Consider the following 19406-nt stretch of genomic DNA (forward strand, 5'->3'; position numbering starts at 1 on the left):
TGAAGAGCAGACGAGAGGGTGGTGGTTAATTGGAAGTGTGAGGTCTGCGGGAAGTTCCTTTAAAAATAGAAGAATCTTGAGATGTGTAAACACTGATGGGGAAAGCAAGAGGGATAAAGAGGCTGAAGTAGCAGTGAGAGAAATAAATATACATGGAAGACCTTCATGACTTCCAAAGTGCTGTGCACAATTAGTCACTTATTTTTCCTTCAGAGTCAAGAGGCTCTTTGGTCCAGTGCTGTGCTCGTAGAGGTACTGAGGAGCAGTTGGGGTGTTGACTATGAAGAGCAGAGGAGATCAGAGAGCAGCTGTGGGGTCAGTCTGGGCTGGCGAGGTGTGTAGTGGCCACATAGACGGTCTCCATCCTTGGGCTGCTGGTAGTTTAGCGCTCCTGCGTTGATGGATATATTACGACTGGAATAGGTTAAATCCTGCTGTTAAAACAGTTCGCCACGTGGAAAGTATTTTTAGGTCTCTAGAGTAGGAGTGCTTTATTGATACTGTTGGCAAAAATTTACTGAACAGAATCCTGAATTTGGAGACCATATAAACATATAACCAATGACATCCTTCAGAACATACAGAATTGGGGGTGTCTCTTCTGGTAGTTTGGGGTCCGTTTCTCGTGGGGACATCCAGCTCCCCCTTCAGGTTGGTATCTAGCAAGGTTCTGTTCTCTGCCAAGCTCTTGCTATGGGGACATCAGTTATAAATAAACAAACACTCGCCTGGAACGTTACGGTCATCCTGCCCAGGCAGGCACCCAACTTTCTGATCACTGTCAGACACCAGCGTTGGCTTCCCGGTGTGTCCTGCTGAGTGTGGCACTAAACACTAATTGTGTATTTAAGTCTTCTGTGTGTTTTGCACCTGTTCAATCCAAGAATCTTCGTTAAAGATGTCTGAACAGAGAGTAGTCTATGCACATGATGGGAAAATAAGACGTAAAAGGCATTGCCATGCATGTAAAGTTCACCCGACTAAGGTCATCGAGGCTGACTTATCTTTCTTCTTAAATCTTTGGAAAGTTCTGTTTTTCTAGTGAAGAAAACCAACGAGGCAGGTAATTAATTATCTTGACAGTTTCTGTCATTGTATTTTGCTTTTTTATTTGGTGTATTGTGCCACTAATTTTGACTGTTTTCTGTAGTATTACTCATTTTATCAGCATGCTATATTATTATTTTTTTAGAATATGACAACTTAAAAGATTTTTTGTAGGGTTTAATTTCATTCAGGACAAAGTATTTCTTTTTAATTATATCTCTGATCTTATGGTGATAAGTAGGTTTTACTAATAGAAATTTGTTTTAAGGTAAATTTCCCCCCCCAGAACATTAGTTTCATGACATCTTAGATATCATAATGAAAGACACATCAATAACGAAAGAGAATTCATCAATCCAAAGCAATAAAAACTTACGGAGGACCCACGACCTGCTGGGCCCCAGGTTGGGTTCTAGAGAAACAGATAATACATTTTTAAATTCTGTTTAACTTTAAAAAGCCACATGTGGCTAATGGCATCGCTATTGTCCAGTGCAGCTTTAGAAGCTACTTTGGGAAATGCTGATCTAAGGGTGTGTTCTTACTTATTCATTCTACAGACATTGTCAACAAGTTCATGGGTCACCGAGTAAAAGCATCCTTATCCTCAAGGAGCTTCTAGTTCGGTGTGTGTGTGTGTGTGTGTGTGTGTGTGTGTGTGTGTGTGTGTGTGTTGGGGGGGGGGCAGCAGGCACCAGCTGTGCAGTGATGGGCACAAGGGGATTACTTGGACACAGGAGGATTTCAGCTTTGGGTGGGAGGTTGGGGTTGATCAGAGCAGGTGTCCTGGAGGAGTCCTCGAGAATAACTCCAGAAAAATGAGTAAGAGGTGAATAGTGGAATTCACTACCTATGTCAGGGTGCAGTTACCACATAGTCACTGCAAGAAATGTGTGCTTGTCTCCAGTTCTTTTTTATTTTATTGATTTCAGAGAGGAAGGGAGGGAGGGAGAGAGAGAAACATCAGTGATGAAAGAGATTCATTGATTGGCTGCCTCCTGCACGCCCCCCCACTGGGAGTCAAGTTCACAACCCCAGCATGTGCACTGACCAGGAATCAAACCGTGACCTCCTGGTTCATAGGTCAACGCTCAACCACTGAGCCATGCCAGTCGGGCTGTTCTTGTACAAACAAAATCACTCTTGATAGAAGTTGTAGGAGTAAAGGAACATATCCATTCTTCTGTCCACTGGCAGTTAAACTCTCTCTATAGTGGACTGTGAAACATGGCACCTTTGAATACCCCAAATCATCTTCTGAATGGGTTTACGCTTATGATGTCATTTGCGGTGAGTCTGATAGCGGGAAGAATGGAGACAATGCCTGGTGTTTTGTCCATTTAGTGGGTTGAGGAAGGCCTCTTGAGGGGTTGAGGTTTTAGGAGAGCTGCAGCAACTTGAAGTATCCGCGCTTGTTCGCTCAACTGCGGAACACCAGTTGTCTGAACTTTATCTTTCTTCTTTCCCTCCAGATGGTGTCCTACTCCTCTGTCCTCACAGCTATCAGTAAGGTATGATCATAGCTACTCACAAGCTGGGTGGGGGCAGGGGAAAAGATATGGTCATGACGGAGGGGGCCCCACCTCCTTGAATGCTTTGATCATGTGACCACTGAGGCTGGACAGGCAGCCCACGATGCCTCTGGCTGGCATAGCTGCCTTTCCCTGGAAGGGAGAGCATCCTGGGAAGCGGGGGCTGGCAATTAGCCAATCTCCAATGTTGAAAGGGTGCCCATTGTGAAACCTGAGGTGGGAGGAAAGATGAGTGTCCCATCTGCCTCGGGTGAGACTGTAGCATCACCTCTGTTCTTTCCACAGTTTGATGACTTTTCCCGGGACCTGTGTGTCCAGGCTTTGCTCGATATCATGGACATGTTTTGTGACCGACTAAGGTAATAGGGGTGAGAGGCTCACAACCTCCAGCACTAGCTTAGTGTAAAGTATAGAGACTCTGTGGCTTCCCACACTTCTCCCCGCCTGCCCACCCACACCCACCATCCCCATCCTTTTCTCCTTAGTCCTTAGGACAGAAATGCCTCTTCTCGATTTGGAGTAGCTCATTTGAAATCTTGTCCAGTGGAAGCCAACAGGGCTGTCTTCCCTGGGACTTTGCTAGCTTCCCAGCTCTCTTCCCTAGTAGGGGAGTGCCAGGCTCTCTGGGGAACGCGGGTGTGGGTCAGATTTCAGCCTTTGGAGCAGAGACAGATTTCGCATCCTTTCCCGTAGCTGTCATGGCAAAGCGGAGGAGTGCATCGGGCTGTGCCGGGCCCTTCTCAGCGCCCTCCACTGGCTGCTGCGCTGCACTGCAGCCTCTGCCGAGCGGCTCCAGGAGGGGCTGGAGGCTGGCACTCCAGCTGCGGGGGAGAAGCAGCTTGCCATGTGCCTGCAGCGCCTGGAGAAGACCCTCGGCAGCACCAAGAACCGGGCCCTGCTCCACATCGCCAAGCTGGAGGAGGCCTGTATGTCCCCTCGTCCCCCTGAGCCCCACCTGCCGCTGCTCCCATATCCGGTTCTGTAATTGAGAGGGGAGAGGCAGGATGGCATCCCACTTTTTTCCAGGAGGATCTGAAATCATCCCACTTCCTTTTTTTTCTCCCCATAAGCATTGCATACATCCCAGGGACTTGGGCAGGGTGGCACCCGAGCCAATCAACCAACAGGTATTTACTGAGCCTTATTGTATGCCCAGCACTCTGCCAGGTGCTGGGGGCGGGAGGGCGGGGGGCTGCTGAAGGAGCATGTGGCAGGGTCCCTGCCTTCAACCAGGATACATGCCAGTGGGGAGCAAGACTAGTGTGCGGTATACTTGGCAAAAATGAGAGGACAAGGCAAGCACATGATCCAACCTTGTGTTTGTCTCCATGTTACTGATCATCTGAAAAACAGATGACTGTGTTTGAGCATTGCCTAACACGTCCTTTAGACATGATGCCTGTCTGCTGCCAGGCCTACTGGGCCATACACCTCTCGACTCAAGTGCACATGTTAAACTTTGGAACTCTCCAGAGTCTGCGATCAGACAGATCGCCTAGTGGGAGGGAGGGTTCTGATATTCCGGATGTGGGGCCCGAAGGCCGCAGTCTTGCTGCGGCTTAGGACCACTGAGGATGTATATTTCTCCAACAGTGAAAATCCTAGAATGGGTTACCTCCAGGTCTTCAAGGCCTGGTTGAAGGACTTGTTGTAGGATTAGTATATTTACTACTTTCCAAAACATGTTTTATTGCCTGTGTAAAGTACAGGAAGGTGCCCACGATGTAAAAACGGGCTGTGCTGACAGTTTCTTACCTATTTTGAGCACTTGACAAATGTTTATTGGCTGCAAAATGAATGAATATTTAACTTAATGGATCTCAGGTCTCACCTCCCCCATGCTAGTTGGTGCCATTCTTCATCATTTGACCCTCTGGAATTATAACTAGGATAAGTGACTTATAATTAAGTGCTAAATCATGCAGTGTAGACCATGAATTCGGGCATTTAGGAGAGATCAGTGGGTTGGACCAGTTGGGTAAGTTGTTAAAGCAGCTGGGGCTTGAACAGAGGCTTGAAGGCTAGTGAGAGTTGGCGAGGTGATGAGTGGGAGGGGCGTTTCCGAAGGGAGGACAGCTAGAGCCAAGGCCCAGACCGGGTGGAGGATACGGGAGGTGGTGTAGGAGTCCAGCTTGACTGAGTTGGAGAGTGTTGGCTATTTGCAAGGCTGGCACACTCCTGAACTGACCTGTGGCCACCTCCCTGTTCCAGCCTCTGGACTCCCCTCCCCGGCCCCACCCCTGTCTCTCTGCCACTGCGTCTCTAAAGTCAGCTGTACGCATCCCTACCAGTCAGGCTTCTGAGATTAGTTTCTAGGGGCTTCACTGTTGGTATGCAGCCTCCTTCTAGAAACAGCACATGCTGCCCCAGGCCCCCAGCCTCCATGTCACCCTCAGGGGAAGCCTCCTTGCGTGGTTTGGTGGGCCCAGGGGGTGCCAAAGTTGAGGAGTTTGGGGCTACCCTCTCCCTCTCCTCTGTTTCCCATCATGTTCCTGCATTTCCTTTTCTCCGCCAGCCTCCTGGACAGCTATTGAACATTCTCTCTTGAAGCTTGGGGAGATCCTGGCCAATCTCAGCAACCCCCAGCTCCGGAGCCAGGCTGAGCAGTGCGGCACTCTCATCAGGAGGTACCCAGCTCCCAGGCCGATGGTGGTGAAGGGAGAGGGGAAGGCCCTGGGTGGGGGTGGGTCGTGTGGTGCCTGGCCCCAACCCTTTTGCCCTCCCCTGCTCTCCAAAGCTTCCCAACTCACCAGATCCCACCCCTGTGTCTCTGTCCTCTCAGCATCCCCATGATGCTGTCCGTGCACTCGGAGCAGCCGAACAAAACTGGCTTCCCCACAGTCCACGCGCTGGTCCTGCTCGAGGGCACCATGAACCTGACAGGCGAGACCCAGCCCCTGGTGGAACAGCTGATGATGGTGAAGCGCATGCAGGTGGGCGGGCCGCAGTTGCTTCTCTGTCCCCCAGGCGGTGACCGTTTGTGTGCAAGAGGGAGGATTCTTCTGGTCCTTCTGGGGGACATGGGGTTTCTCCTCTTCATGGTGGAAAGTGAAGCCCTGTCTCATACGGTTCTGCCATCTCACCTCACGTCCCTGGCTCTCATGTTCCTGTGTTTCCCAGTCTGTAACCCAGCCTGATCCCCGGGGGCCTGCAGAGGTGAAGGGGGAATGGGGCCCCTCTAATGCCTTGCCCTTGGATCTTCCCGCAGCATATCCCCACCCCACTTTTTGTCCTGGAGATCTGGAAAGCTTGCCTTGTGGGGCTCATCGAGTCTCCCGAGGGTACGGAGGAGCTCAAGTGGACAGCTTTCACCTTCCTCAAGGTACCTGGGACCCGGAGCAGCAGGAGAGCCAGTCTAGGGATGGTTCTCGGGAAAAGCAGCGACTCCCTGGGCCTTTGCCCTGCGATTCTCCCCGCTGGCGTCATGCCCAGCCTGCCGGGTCCCCCAGCACTAGTTCCCATCGATTCTTTTCTCAGAGTCCCAGGGCCATATTTAGCTCGCTGGCAGGCTCCTGCTGTTTGTTAGCACACAGGTGCTCTTCAGCTCCGTCTTCAGCCAGATTCCTACAGGGCAGTCACAGGAGCCAGGGAAGTAAGCCTTGGTCCTTGAAGTGGGGACTCCACTTTTGCTTATGGCGTTTCCTCGTTGGGCCAGCCGACGAAGGGTCCCTGTGTCCTGTAGGCTGAGGGCACCGGGCACGTAGGTACCATTGCTTTCTGATTTGGCTTCTAGAATGCTTTCCCCTTCAGGGCAGGGGTGTTCCTGTCTCTCTGCCCAGAGCAGGGGCCAGAGGGGGTGCCTTCAGTTCTGGGTGGAAGAGAAGAACTTGTGCTTCCTGTTTTCCCCCTGCCTCATCCTCTAGATTCCACAGGTTTTGGTGAAGTTGAAGAAATACTCTCATGGGGACAAGGTGAGTAGAAGAAATGAGACGGAGGGAGCATAGGAGCAGGTAGATCCTTGTCTCTGCCCTGGAGAAGCAAGAGCAAGGGCAGGGTCACTTAACTGGGCAGGAGTGTGTCCTTGTTCCTGTGGGAAGGGGAGTGTGTATGTACCTGAGCATCTGTGTGCACCACACATGCACCCAGTCTCCAGAGAGAAGCAGCTAGCTGCTCAGGAGGCAGGGTTGCCCGAGATGATCAGGACCCGGGTGGCCATGGAGGGTGATGCCCCCAACCCCGCCCGCCCCATAGTCACTGGAAGCCAGTGGGTAGGCACGGCCGACTTGTAGGCTTTATATCCAGCGGCGTCCTGGTGAGCCTGCAACGCTGGCTGTGGGTGGGAAAGAAGACTGAGGACCCAGATGGCATTTCTGGCTCTCTAGGACTTTACCGAAGATGTCAATTGTGCCTTTGAGTTCCTGCTGAAGCTCACACCCTTGCTGGACAAAGCTGACCAGCGCTGCAAGTACGAACTCCCCTGCCCTCGACTGGGAAGTGTCCTGGGCTCTCCCACTGCTCTTCCTGCCAGACACGCCTCAAAGGACTGTCTTACTGTTCACCCCCCTGGGCAGGAGCAGGAGGCAACCGCCGCTTAGTTGCCGAGTGCCCAAGCCCCTCTCCCCTCTCCCTTCCCTCTGGCCCTCCAGACGTTCTTCATCCTGAGGGAGGGAGGACCCGGGCTGGGACCCTTGCTCCTGCCCCTCGGGGATCCCTGCTCTGGGCCCAGTCCCCTCATCCTCTTTCTCCCTCACAGCTGTGACTTCACGGACTTCCTCCTTCAGGAATGTCGGAAGCAGGGGCTTCTGTCTGAGGCCAGTGTGAACAACCTGATGGCCAAGCGGTGAGTGTGAGCTCCCTCGGGCCGGTCCAAGCACCCTTTGCCCCCCCCCCTCTCCTGTCCAGACTGGGCTCCTGGGTGCCTTTCCCCTCCTGTCTAGAGTTTGGGTTGCGGGGGCCTGGGGCCAGGAGACACTGGTTTCTGCAGACTAGGGTTTTGCCCCCTGAGGTACTGTGCTCTGACTCTCAGCCTCCTTCGTGATCCAAGTCAAAATCCTCAATCTTCCTCCAATCTTAAATGAACGTTCAAAACGGTGTAATGACCAGTGACCGAAGGAAGCGATCGCAGTATTGGATACGCTTTCCTAGGTGTCACCGTGGCGCCAAAGGTTCTCCTGTGCTTTCCACCGTCTCTGGGCCTCTGCTCCGGGGCTGGACAGGGAGCACGGCAGGGACTGGTCTCTGTTCCTCTTCTCTTTTCTGGGCCGACTGGGTGTGGCCACAGCGCAGCAGACCGGGAGCACGCCCCCCAGCAGAAATCGGGGGAAAACGCCAACATCCAGCCCAACCCTGGGCTGATCCTCCGAGCGGAGCCCACTGTTACCAACATCCTCAAGGTGAGAGCGCCCTTCCCCTGCCACCAGGGTCGTCTCTTCCCTCTTTCCAGTTTTCCCTCTACTTCCAGATAAACACTCAGAGGCCAGAGGCCTCTCTGTCTTCTGGCTTTTATACTTAGTTACTTGGGAAGTAGAGAAAGGGGGAACGCAAGGGAAGCTGCCATTGAGACTAACATTTGTTTAGCATCACTTGTAAGCCAGGCGCTGTGGTAGGTGCTTTCACTTAGCTCGTCTTGTGCAGAAACAATGGAGAATTTCACAGCAGGGACCTCACCTGCCCCGGTCCTACCACCCTTGTCCCAGTTTCGTTGTGAGGGATGGTTTGGAGAGCAAGGATAAGATTTATTTTTTAAAATTATTTTATTGATTTTTTTACAGGGAGGAAGGGAGAGAGATAGAGAGTTAGAAACATCGATGAGAGAGAAACATCAATCAGCTGCCTCCCGCACACCTCCCACTGGGGATGTGCCCGCAACCAAGGTACATGCCCTTGACCAGAATCGAACCTGGGACCTTTCAGTCCGCAGGCCAACGCTCTATCCACTGAGCCAAACCAGTCAGGGCTAAGGATGAGATTTTAGAAACTGTTTTCCAGATTGGAATCAAAAAGACGTAGATTAAGTTGCAGGTCCTGGTGTACCATTGAATGGAGACATGCAGAGAGAGAGACTGTGGCTAGGCTGTATCTGGGGGGGTCTTCAGTGTTCTTCAGGACTTGATTTCCTGTCGTGTCCCCAGACGATGGATGCAGACCACTCCAAGTCCCCGGAGGGGCTGCTAGGGGTCCTGGGCCACATGCTGTCTGGGAAGAGTCTGGACTTGTTGCTGGCTGCAGCTGCTGCCACGGGGAAGCTTAAGTCCTTTGCCCGGAAATTCATCAAGTAAGGAAGGCCGAGCTGTGACCAGGGCCGGGGAGGCATATCTGAAGTAAGAAGGAGCAGGATGGGGTGGGGCCCTGGGGTCTGGGTCTCCCAGGATGCTCAGGCCAAGGCAGAGCTTCCAGCTGGAGGCCGTGGGGGAAGGGCCGTTTCATTGGACATCCAGCCTCGTTGCTCTTCGGCTGAGGATGACGTGGAGGAGTTCCAGGAGGTGACAAGGCGGTGAACGGTGGCTCGGAGGGGTTCTGTGTGTGCCCAGGCGTTAACCAGGGGCTCTCCGAGTCTGTAGACTTATTTTTGTTAACCTGGAATTTGATCTATAGAAATTGTTCTATTCAGTGAGCCATACTCTAGGTTTTGGGAATCTTTAAAAACAACGTTCTCTTTTCTGTAGCAATGGTGTTCATTTTAAGTTTAACCTGTAATTGGGACTAGTGAGTGCCTCTCGGGGTGGGTGTGGGCCCCCATCCCCAGCTGTTACTCCGCCCTGGCCCTGGTTGATGCGGCCTCTCTCCATTCCCTCCACAGTTTGAATGAATTCACGACACACGGCAGTGAAGAAAGCAGTAAGTCAGCTCTGCGCATCCCAGGCCTGGTTGGCACTGAGGCGGGTGTGGGGGGAGCTCAGGAGGGAAGAGGATGCCTTTTGTGGGTCCTGGGAGGCTCTTCTCCCCTGAGTGATGACTCATGAAGCCTGTGGGAGGCTTGAGAGAGGGTGATGCTGGGAAAGGGTTCTACAACCACCCCCTTGGCCCCCCCTTAGGATTTGGTTGGGTACTGGGGGGAAAGAGGGTATCAGGAGTCTGATTCCAAGGAAGGAATGATGTTCCAAATGAGACTCAAGAAAAGGATTCTGAGCCTCAGAGCTTTGAAGGAGACACTGGCTCTGACCTTCCTTGAGGTGAATCCTGACCCCCTCCTGACCCAGACAAGGGCGTTGGGCCCTGCCCTGGGCTGCGGGTCAGCCTTCTCATCCTTCACAGCCAAATCGGCCTCCGTTCGAGCCTTGCTCTTTGACATCTCCTTCCTCATGCTGTGCCACGTGGCCCAGACCTATGGCTCTGAGGTGAGTGAGAGGAGAGCAGGCAGGATTAGGGGCACTGAGTGGGTGGGGCAAGAGGGAAGGAAACAGCCAATATCTCTCCCCCCTGTCACCCCTCACCTCCCGCCCCACCTGTCAGGTTCTTGGTGCAGAAATCAGGCATCCACATGCATATGAGCCTAACCAGTGGTCACGGACAACAGGGGGGTGGGGGCATGTGTGGGGAGGGGTTTGGGATGGGAATAGGGGGATGAGGACAAATATGTGATACCTTAATCAATAAAGAAATATAAAAAAAAAGAAAAAAGAAATCAGGCATCCACCCAGAGACTTTAATAGAAGTTAACAGATGCCCTCCTGGTCGCATCCCAACTCCTTCAGTGCCCGATTCCTGACCACTAGGTGGCAGCATAGCCCTCATCTTTCCCCTGTAGCTGATTTGTCCCTGTTCTCCAGGGGACAGATGGGAGCAGGGAGCCCCAGGGCATGTGCTCCCCACTCAGCTGGCCCGTGACTCGCCTCCTTTCCCAGGTGATCCTGTCTGAGTCGAGCACAGGGGCAGAGGTGCCCTTCTTTGAGACCTGGATACAGACCTGCATGCCCGAGGAGGGCAAAATCTTGAATCCTGACCATCCCTGCTTCCGGCCGGACTCCACCAAAGTGGAGTCCCTAGTGGCCCTGCTCAACAACTCCTCCGAGATGAAGCTGGTGTCAGTGGCCTGGGCGCCCACTCCCAGGGGCGGGGGTGGGGGTAGGGGTGGGGCCGGTCCCTCTCCCCAGCGCCCCCTCGTTCCCCTGGTGATTCTTCTCCCCCCGCCCGACCTCGCAGGCAGATGAATTGGCACGAGGCCTGTCTCAGCATTTCAGCCGCCATCTTGGAAATCCTCAACGCCTGGGAGAATGGGGTGCTGGCCTTCGAGTCCATCCAGGTAGCCCCCCCCCCCCCCCCCCCCCGTTTCCAGCAGCCTTCTCTCTTCCCTGGGACACAGAGCCAGTCCTTGGTAGATTGTTATATTTCATAAGAACAAGGAGACAGACCCTTAAGCCAGGAGCTCCTGTGTGGATGTTGATCTTCCTTGTAATCATAGTCCTAGCCACTCCGTCCCACCCAGGTGACTGGGAAGTCAAACTGTGGTGAAAAGAGGTGTGGAATGTGGCCCAGAGCTTCGCCTGCTGCACTCGGCTGCCCGCAGAGGCTGTGGAAAGTGAGAGGCAGGGAAGGGGAGATAGTGGCCCCGGTCACACGTTTCCCCTCTCTCAGAAAATCACAGATAATATCAAGGGGAAGGTATGCAGTCTGGCAGTGTGCGCTGTGGCTTGGCTCGTGGCCCACGTGCGGATGCTGGGGCTGGATGAGCGGGAGAAGTCGCTGCAGATGATCCGCCAGCTGGCGGGGCCATTGTACAGTGAGAACACCCTGCAGTTCTACAATGAGAGGTCAGTGACCCGCCCCTCCCTTCCGGAATGCTGCAGGTCTGTGGTGAGGAGCGGCACCTCCAGGAACCGATATCTGACCCCTCTTAACCTTCCCAGACAGGCTGCTCACTTGCTCACTCACTTCCTTGCTCGCTCACATTCCTGGTCACGTATTCACTCACTGACTCAGCAGCAGTTTCGTGTCTTATCTGGCACCTGCTGTGCCCAGAAATACAGACCCCAAACACCTATGGTTCCTGCCCTCAAGGAGGTCAAGTTCTGGAGAACTAGCTTGCCACAAGAACAACGCCATTATCTTAGCTGCGTTACTGTCTAGAAACTGTGAGCCCATCTGTAGATCTCACAGGCCTTGGCCCTGCCCACTCCCCTCACCCCCCACCCGGCTGTCTTCTGTGATGTTTTTCTGCCTTGGCTTTTCATAGGCTTCCAGAATCTCCCTGGCGACTTCAGCCATGTTGAGTTCAGTGGTGCTGGTCCATTCACCTGTCCAAGAAGCTTTTTTTTATTGTGGTAAAAAAATACATACTCTGAAATCTACCATCTTAACCATTTTTTATTGATTGATTGATTTTGGAGAGAGAAAGGGAGAGAAAGAGAAGCATCAATTAGTTGTTTCACTTATTTATGCATTCGCTGGTTGCTTCTTTTTATGTGCCCTGACCGGGGATTGATCCCACAACATTGGCGTATCAGGACGATGCTCTAATCAACTGATCTACCCGGCCAGGGCCCATTTTAGCCACTTTTAAGTGTAGAGTTCAGTAGTGTTAACATGTATATATATATTTTCCATATATATGTTATTCATTTATTATATAACAGTGGGAAGAGAGATTATTTTTGTTTGTTTGTTAATCCTCATCTGAGAATATTTTTTCCATTGAATTTTAGAGAGTGGGAGGGAGAAAGTGGATGGGGGGGAAGTGGGGGGGAGACATGGATATGAAAGAGACACATTGATTGGTTGCCTCCCATATGCGCCTCAACCGGGGCTGGGGATCGAACCTGCAAACCAGGTACTTGCCCTTGACCAGGAATCGAACCCAAGACCCTTTGGTCTGAGGGCTGACACTTTTTTTTTTTTGGGTTAGGGTTCTGAAGGCTGACACTAATCACTGAGTGAAACCAGCCAGAGCTGTATATTCACATTGTTATAAATCAGAGCTCCAGCATTTTCATCTTGCAAATCTGAAACTCGTGCCCATTAAGCAACAACTCACCCTCTCCCAATCCCAGCTTTTCATAACCACCATTCTGCTTTCTATTCCTACGAATTTGACTACTTTAGATAACTCACGTAAGTGGAATCGTACAGTATTTGTCATTTTGTGACTGGCATATTTCACTTAGCACAGTGTCCCCAAGGTTCATCCACATTGTAGAGCATGTGAGAATGTCCTCCTTTTTAAGGCGGAATAATATCCCACTATTTGTATATACATTCCCTGTTTGCCTGTCCATTTATTAGTCGATGGGCACTTGGGTGTTGATCACCTCTTGGCCGTTGTGAGTAGCGCTGCTGTAACATGAGCCTGAACCAGTCGGTCAGTGATGAGGTGATGCACAAGGTGGCCGTCAGGATGCCGTCCACGGGAGAAGTGGAACACCGAGCTGAAATGGGGTTGGGAGGGCTTATGAAATCGCACCTGTTTCCCTTCGCCTCTTTCTTGTCTTCCCTCACCATCCTCCCTCCACAGTAATGGAGTGTTTGCTCTCCGCGCTAAGCCCCCGACTCTGTCTGCTGAGGAATAGTGGGAAATCTGTGGCTTCGTCATGCAGGTCGAAGCAGTGGCTCTGAGAGTCACAGGGACTTTCCCAGAGCCACCGGCGTTCCAGGAACAGTTAGTCTCAGGCCCAGTCTGTATTCAGAGTCGAAGACTCTTCACGAGAAAATTCCTGGATACACACTCAAATTTGCCCAGCTACCGAGGGCCGAGGGCCGGGAAGAGTCCCGCGGGGCAGCCCTGGGCCCCGGTCCTGGAAGTTTACGTTGGTAGGAGGCCCAGGCTGGGTGGGGACCCCCCTCAAGCACTCAGCCCAGAGGGAAGTGATTGTTCTTACTTATGCCAGGGGATTGGCAGGCCAGGCCTGGGGGAAGAGGGGAGTTGGAGAGAGAAAATACAAATACATTGCTAGATAACCTGGGAAAGGAAAGCGCCCCGCCCCCACCCCCACCCCCCATCGGCTTTGTGCCAGCAGCGAGAGTCCTGCCAGGTCAGGTCTGCTAGGGGTTTCCAACTTCCTCTTGTCTCCTCCCTTAGCATAGAATGGGGTTAATTACCCAGGAATGTTTCCGTAACCCAACTCCTTGGAAATGTCTGACCTGGGAGTTTCCTCCCTTGCCCTCCCCACCCCAGCTCTTGAACCCCTGTTGCCCAAGCCTCAAGTTCTCTCCCCCTCCCCCAGGGTGGTGATCATGAGCTCGATCCTGGAGCACATGTGTGCTGACGTGCTGCAGCAGACGGCCACGCAGATCAAGTTCCCGTCCACGGGCATGGACACGATGCCCTACTGGAACCTGCTGCCCCCTAAGCGACCCATCAAGGAGGTGCTGACAGACATATTTGCCAAGGTGCTGGAGAAGGGATGGGTGGACAGTCGCTCCATCCACATCTTTGACACCTTGCTGCACATGGGAGGCGTCTACTGGTTCTGCAACAACCTGATTAAGGTACTTGGGGGGGTGGGGGTGGGCCAGACACATGGGCCAGCTGGGGAGCAGGTGTCCTCAGACTCCAGGAGACACCTGAGAAGATGCCTGACATTTTCTCATCCTCTGACTTCCCAACACCTAACCTGGTCAGCCGGGCCTCTCAGAGTGTCTATAAAGTGCTGCGAGAAGCTCCTTTAGAATAGAGGCTGGTCCTCACCTGGGGAGCTGCAGGGCAGAGGGAGGGATGGAGCAGTAGCGGGGGCTCCCTGCATGCCCTCCCAGAGAGCCAGGCTGGAGTGGCAGGGGTGTCAGAGCCCTCAGCTCCCAATCCCCTCCCCGTCCACTAGGAGCTGTTAAAGGAGACGCGGAAGGAGCACACGCTGCGGGCGGTGGAGCTGCTCTACTCCATCTTCTACCTGGACCTGCAGCCGGTGACCCTGGTCCTGCTGGGCCACATCCTGCCGGGCCTGCTCACCGACTCCTCCAAGTGGCACAGCCTCATGGACCCCCCTGGCACCGCGCTCGCCAAGTAGGAGTCTGCAGAGCTTCCTGTCCCTGTAGCCCTGAGTCAGGCAGCCTTACCTGGGGTCACCCAGGAAGTGGGGCTGTGGGGAGGCCCTGTCAGATGGGACCTGATCACCAAGGGCACAGAGCCCCCCTTGGGGTCCCTCTAATTTTACTTCTTTTCCTGGAACCCTTTGCCAGGCTAGCCGTCTGGTGTGCCCTGAGTTCCTATTCCTCCCACAAGGGACAGGCGTCTTCCCACCAAAAGAAGAGACACCGGGAAGACATCGAGGTAGGGGGTCCCTCCGTCCACTTATTCACGGGTTTGTTGAGCAGACTTTCCTGAGCCTCTTCTGGTGAGAGGCGCCCTCCCAGGCCGAGCAGCCAGGCATGCTCCCTGACTCCGGGGAGCCTGGCGGCCACACGTCCGCAGTGATGACTGTGAGCAGGTCTCACTAGGATTGGAGGGGTGAGGAGAGGGCTGGGATGCAGCGGGAGGGGAGCCCCTCTGGAGGTGCTGACCGAGGCCCGTGGGGACTCGGCTCTCCCCCTAACCGTGAATTCCCACCCCCAGGACTACATCAGCCTCTTCCCCTTGGATGACATGCAGCCCTCGAAGCTGATGCGCCTCCTGAGCTCCAATGAGGAGGATGCCAACATCCTTTCCAGTCCTGGTGAGTGTGGACAGGGCTGGGCAGCGACTCCTCTCCTGGCACTCGGTCCTCTGGGTGTGCTGCGCTAGGCCCCGGCGCAGGCATCTTTGCTGGCGGTCAGAGGGGGCGGGGCAGGAGTTTGTCCCATTTTGTCTCCTGGCTGCTGTTTCCCACCCCCAGAGACACCAGGGTTGCTGTGGGTCCCTCCCGCCAGGTGGAAGCTCTTCTGCCCGGTACAGGCCCAGGGGCACGGGGTTCTCTTCCCCGCCCCTTACTTCCCACAAGGACCAAGTGAGTCCACTGCCTGGGGCAGTCTGTGCCGCTGACTCACCAGCTCTGACCTTCCTTCCCCCGACACAGGCCCTGAGGCTGGAGCAGGCCTGGGCTGGGACTCGGGCTGCTCCCCACTCTTCCTGCCGGAGAGCAGCCCTCCCCACCCGACTTCCCTCGCTGTCCGTGCCCAGGGCTCCTTCTGTGGCACTTGCATTTTGCCGTTTCTAGAGATTTCTCTGAGGCTTTCTGGGGACCAGGGAACCAACTCTGCGCCTGAGCAGCAGGTAGATGCTCGGTCTGCCGCCTGCAAACCCTCTGGCCTTGGGCTAGTTACTTAGCATCTCTGATCTCGGTTTCTTCGTCTGGAAAAGGGAGATGCGAGGCTGAAGCGGCTGAGTCTGTGCAGCCCACAGAGGCCCCGGGCGCCTGGCGGTGTGGCCAGTGTTAGTTCTGTCTCCTCTCCTCTGGGCATCTCTGTTTTGGGGGCCCTCGGTAACTCTGGACCCAAGGACTCCTCTGCGGGGCCCTCCATGCCCGATGCGTGAGGGCTTCCCCGGCAGAGGGGCCTTGTCCTGAGCGCTCTCCCTTGGCCCCACAGCCGACCGGTCCATGAGCAGCTCCTTGTCAGCCTCCCAGCTCCACACAGTTAACATGAGAGACCCACTGAACCGAGTCCTGGGTGAGTCCTCCCACCCCCACTCCTGAAACGGGGTTCAGGCCTGTCAGCTGAAAGAGGGCCTCTTGGTACCCCTGCCAGCTCTGTCACATCTCCCTGCCTCCGTCCTCCTTCTCCCCTACTTGCTAGCTCTCCCGTCTCCCCCAGGCTCCCAGGCTGTGCCTCTTCTGACTCACCCCCAGTTTCCCTTTTACATCTCCTCTTCATGACACCCCCATCTTGGGGGACACTCAGCACTGCTCTCCTTTCCCTTTTCGGTCCCACCTTCTCCCAGTCTAACCCCTTCCCAGACCCTTCTCATGGGATTCTTCGCGCTCTCCCCGTCCGCACACAGCCAACCTGTTCCTGCTCATTTCCTCCATCCTGGGCTCGCGGACTGCCGGCCCCCACACGCAGTTCGTGCAGTGGTTCATGGAGGAGTGTGTGGACTGCCTGGAGCAGGGCAGCCGGGGCAGCATCCTGCAGTTCATGCCCTTTACCACGGTGAGCACTTCCGTCTGGGGTGGAGCCGGCCCACCTTCCAGGTCAGACGGGGGCAGCATGGCTTAGGAGAGGTTGGGGTTCAGTGGCGAGCCCTCAGAGTAGGGAGGGGGCCTCCTTTCTCCCGAGACATCGCACCCACCACGAGGTGGCCCCAGTGAGCAGCTGTCTGTCTGTCTGTCTGTGGCAGGTATCAGAACTGGTGAAGGTGTCAGCCATGTCCAGCCCCAAGGTGGTTCTGGCCATCACGGACCTCAGCCTGCCCCTGGGCCGCCAGGTGGCTGCCAAGGCCATTGCTGCCCTCTGAGGGGCTTCGGATGGCCGCAGGGAGAGTCTAGCCCCAGGCGCCTCGAAAGGGGACAGTGCGGAAAGATGAGGCATCATTGCTCATATCCACATGATGTAAGAGCCCTTGCTAGCTTCCAGATCCCTCCCCTGTCCCTGACTTATGGCTCTTCAGATGTCCCCATCTCTTTCATCATTTCCTCTCCCTGCTGCCGTTGCTGACGAGTGTGAGCAGCCTGGCCCCTTAGCTCAGGACGGTCTCCCCGCCCCGCTCCGCCCCGCACCTGTGCTCCCTGCCTCCTCCCAAGAGGCACTTAGGTGCGGAGTGTGCATATGTATGTATGTGTATATTTAAACGTTTGGCAACACATGAGGGACGTTCACGTCAGCTCACTTGTAAATAAAGGTCCTGTGGATCCCTTTGTAAGTGCTGTCAGTGTCTCTGTCCGACCGTGGCCCGGGAGAGGCTCATCCTGGGGGTGGGGGTGGGGGTGGGGGTGGGGTGAGCAGAGGAGGGCTGGCCTCGGGGCCCGTGTTTGTCCACTCATTCGGGGCAGGGAGGGCTGGCCCACCACCGCCTACACCCACCCCCAAAAGTCAGACTTGCTCTGAAAAAGGTGAAGTTTTGGCTAAAGGCCCCACGGGCGTTGGGGTAGTGTGTCCTGTTCTGATGCCCAACCCAGACCAGCCCCACCCAGAGTCTGATCTGTCCCCCAGAAGAGCATGGGGGCGGGGGGGGAGGGGCGCTGTGGGGTGGTGAGGGGCAGGAGCTCTGTTTAACGCTGCCTTGCCTGCTCCATGCGACTCCAAGCCCAATTCCTTCAGAACTGACTGAGGGGGAGGACCCTGAGCCACACAGCTGGGAGGTCCGGCTGGCTGAGCCAGACGCTGCTCTCCAAGGAGCCACATGCAGAAGGGAAGTGAAGGCTGATGAGGACGGGGAAGCCTTGGGAGGGGGAACTGGGCACTGGTTGGCCGGCTGGACTTTCCTGGGCGTGGTGGAGGCACCTGGGAACCACATGAGCACCGTGAGCTGAGGGCACAGAGAGCTGTGCCCTGTGGGAAGCAGCCCCTCCCTAGCTGCCAGCTCAGCCTCAGCCCAGGTGCGAGACAAGCAGGAGAGCAGCGTGTGAGCAGCTCCCTGCCCGGGCAGCGGCAGCTGCGGAAGGAGAGAAATTCAGAGCCTGCGATTAGAGTTCCGACCCACGCAGTCACCTAGACTCCGCCTCCTGATCTGTACAAGGTACTTCTCTTTTAAAAACATGCATTTTTATTGGTTTCAGAGAGGAAGGGAGAAGGAAAGAGCCATAGATACATCAATGATGAGAGAGAATCATTGATCGGCTGCCTCCTATACACCCCTGCTGGGGATTGAGCCTGCAACTCGGGCATGTGCCCTGGCCAGGAATCAAACCTAGAATTCCTGGTTCATAGGTCGACGCCCAACCGCTGAGCCACACTGGCCAGGCCAAGGCACTTCTTTTTTATTAATCATCACCCGAGGATATTTTTTCATTGATTTTGTAAAACTTTTTAAAAAAGTGGTTTAATGATTATGTTACACATATGGCAAGCAAGATGAACATATTTTTTAAAGTATATTTTTATTGATTTCAGAGAGGAAGAAAGAGGGAGAGATAGAAATATCGATGAGAGAGAATCATTGATCAGCTGCCTCCTGCACACCCCAGCCTCCTGCACACTGGAAATTGAGCCTGCAAACCAGGCATGTGCCCTTGACCGGAATCAAACCTGGGACCCTTCAGTTCACACCGGCTAGGGCAAGGCACTTCTTAATGCTATCTTTGTAGGCACCTGTGAGTGTGGATGGGCTGGAGTTCATGGACGATGGTAAACTGCCTGGCTCTGCAAATGTTAAATGCATCTGGACGGTTAAGGTTCTCCCCGAACTCCACACTCTCCTCTCCTGCTAGCAGTGTCCCATCTGCCTCTGTCTCCCCACCAGGCTGTGCTCCGTGAGGGCAGGACCATGCCTGCCTGGCGCACTGCTGTGTCCCTAGCATTAGCCTCGCGCCTGCGCAGAGTAGGTGCAAGATGCATACGTGCTAAAGGAATGAACCCTGATGAGCCAGAGGACTGCCCCTCCTCCCTGCACCCCTCCTCCCCCTCCCTCTGCCCTTGACTGCCATTCAACTCCCTGCCCCCCAGCCCCTGGCCAGGCACCAGCTGGACTCAAGAAGGAGGAAGAACGTTTACTAGAGACAAACACTTTATTAACATGAAGTTTGGCTACAATAAGAAAGTAGAGGCTGAGAGTGAACAGTTGAGCTTCCCTCTCACCCATCACATAACCCCCCTCCTCTTTTCCCGCCCACATTGCCAGCCCCACCCAGCAAGGCAGGTGCACGACCCTCTGCACAGCCCTTAAAGGAGGCAGAGCACTGGCCTGGTGGGGGTGGTGTCCCAAGCCTATGGGTGTCTATAGGGCATCCAGAAAAAACAAGAGATACGCCACGGGCATCAAAACATGCCCCCCAAAATCTTAAGAAAAATTAGATTACCCAACAAATTTGTGGGACCCCAGGGCCAAGCCTCCAAGCTCAGGCTGCCTCTGCTGGGCTTCCTGCCCGTGGGGAGGAGACGTGAGGGGAA

General features: G+C 54.5%; 1 protein-coding gene across 6 annotated transcripts in view; it reads left to right on the top strand.

Annotated features, from left to right (window-relative positions):
- MED24 (mediator complex subunit 24) overlaps window positions 1-17206 on the top strand; it is a 31113-nt gene extending 13907 nt beyond the window's left edge. For 3 of the 6 annotated variants that reach the window (XM_079799166.1, XM_079799167.1, XM_079799165.1), the window contains exons 4-27: window positions 2520-2558; window positions 2865-2938; window positions 3273-3505; window positions 3650-3706; window positions 5095-5206; window positions 5362-5512; window positions 5788-5901; window positions 6443-6490; window positions 6902-6984; window positions 7273-7359; window positions 7801-7912; window positions 8615-8793; window positions 9319-9356; window positions 9774-9856; window positions 10364-10542; window positions 10662-10761; window positions 11094-11269; window positions 13676-13940; window positions 14270-14451; window positions 14628-14718; window positions 15001-15100; window positions 15951-16031; window positions 16363-16511; window positions 16699-17206. In XM_079799166.1, coding sequence (XP_079655292.1) covers window positions 2520-2558; window positions 2865-2938; window positions 3273-3505; window positions 3650-3706; window positions 5095-5206; window positions 5362-5512; window positions 5788-5901; window positions 6443-6490; window positions 6902-6984; window positions 7273-7359; window positions 7801-7912; window positions 8615-8793; window positions 9319-9356; window positions 9774-9856; window positions 10364-10542; window positions 10662-10761; window positions 11094-11269; window positions 13676-13940; window positions 14270-14451; window positions 14628-14718; window positions 15001-15100; window positions 15951-16031; window positions 16363-16511; window positions 16699-16815 — 2850 coding nt within the window. In that variant the 3' untranslated portion in view covers window positions 16816-17206. The remainder of the gene's footprint in view (window positions 1-2519; window positions 2559-2864; window positions 2939-3272; window positions 3506-3649; window positions 3707-5094; window positions 5207-5361; window positions 5513-5787; window positions 5902-6442; window positions 6491-6901; window positions 6985-7272; window positions 7360-7800; window positions 7913-8614; window positions 8794-9318; window positions 9357-9773; window positions 9857-10363; window positions 10543-10661; window positions 10762-11093; window positions 11270-13675; window positions 13941-14269; window positions 14452-14627; window positions 14719-15000; window positions 15101-15950; window positions 16032-16362; window positions 16512-16698) is intronic. The other 3 variants (XM_079799168.1, XM_079799169.1, XM_079799170.1) reach the window with 3 other exon arrangements.
- The last annotated feature ends 2200 nt before the right edge of the window (window positions 17207-19406 follow it).

The sequence above is a fragment of the Cnephaeus nilssonii genome (assembly GCF_951640355.1).
Source record: "Cnephaeus nilssonii genome assembly, chromosome: 19".
Lineage (NCBI taxonomy): Eukaryota > Metazoa > Chordata > Mammalia > Chiroptera > Vespertilionidae > Cnephaeus > Cnephaeus nilssonii.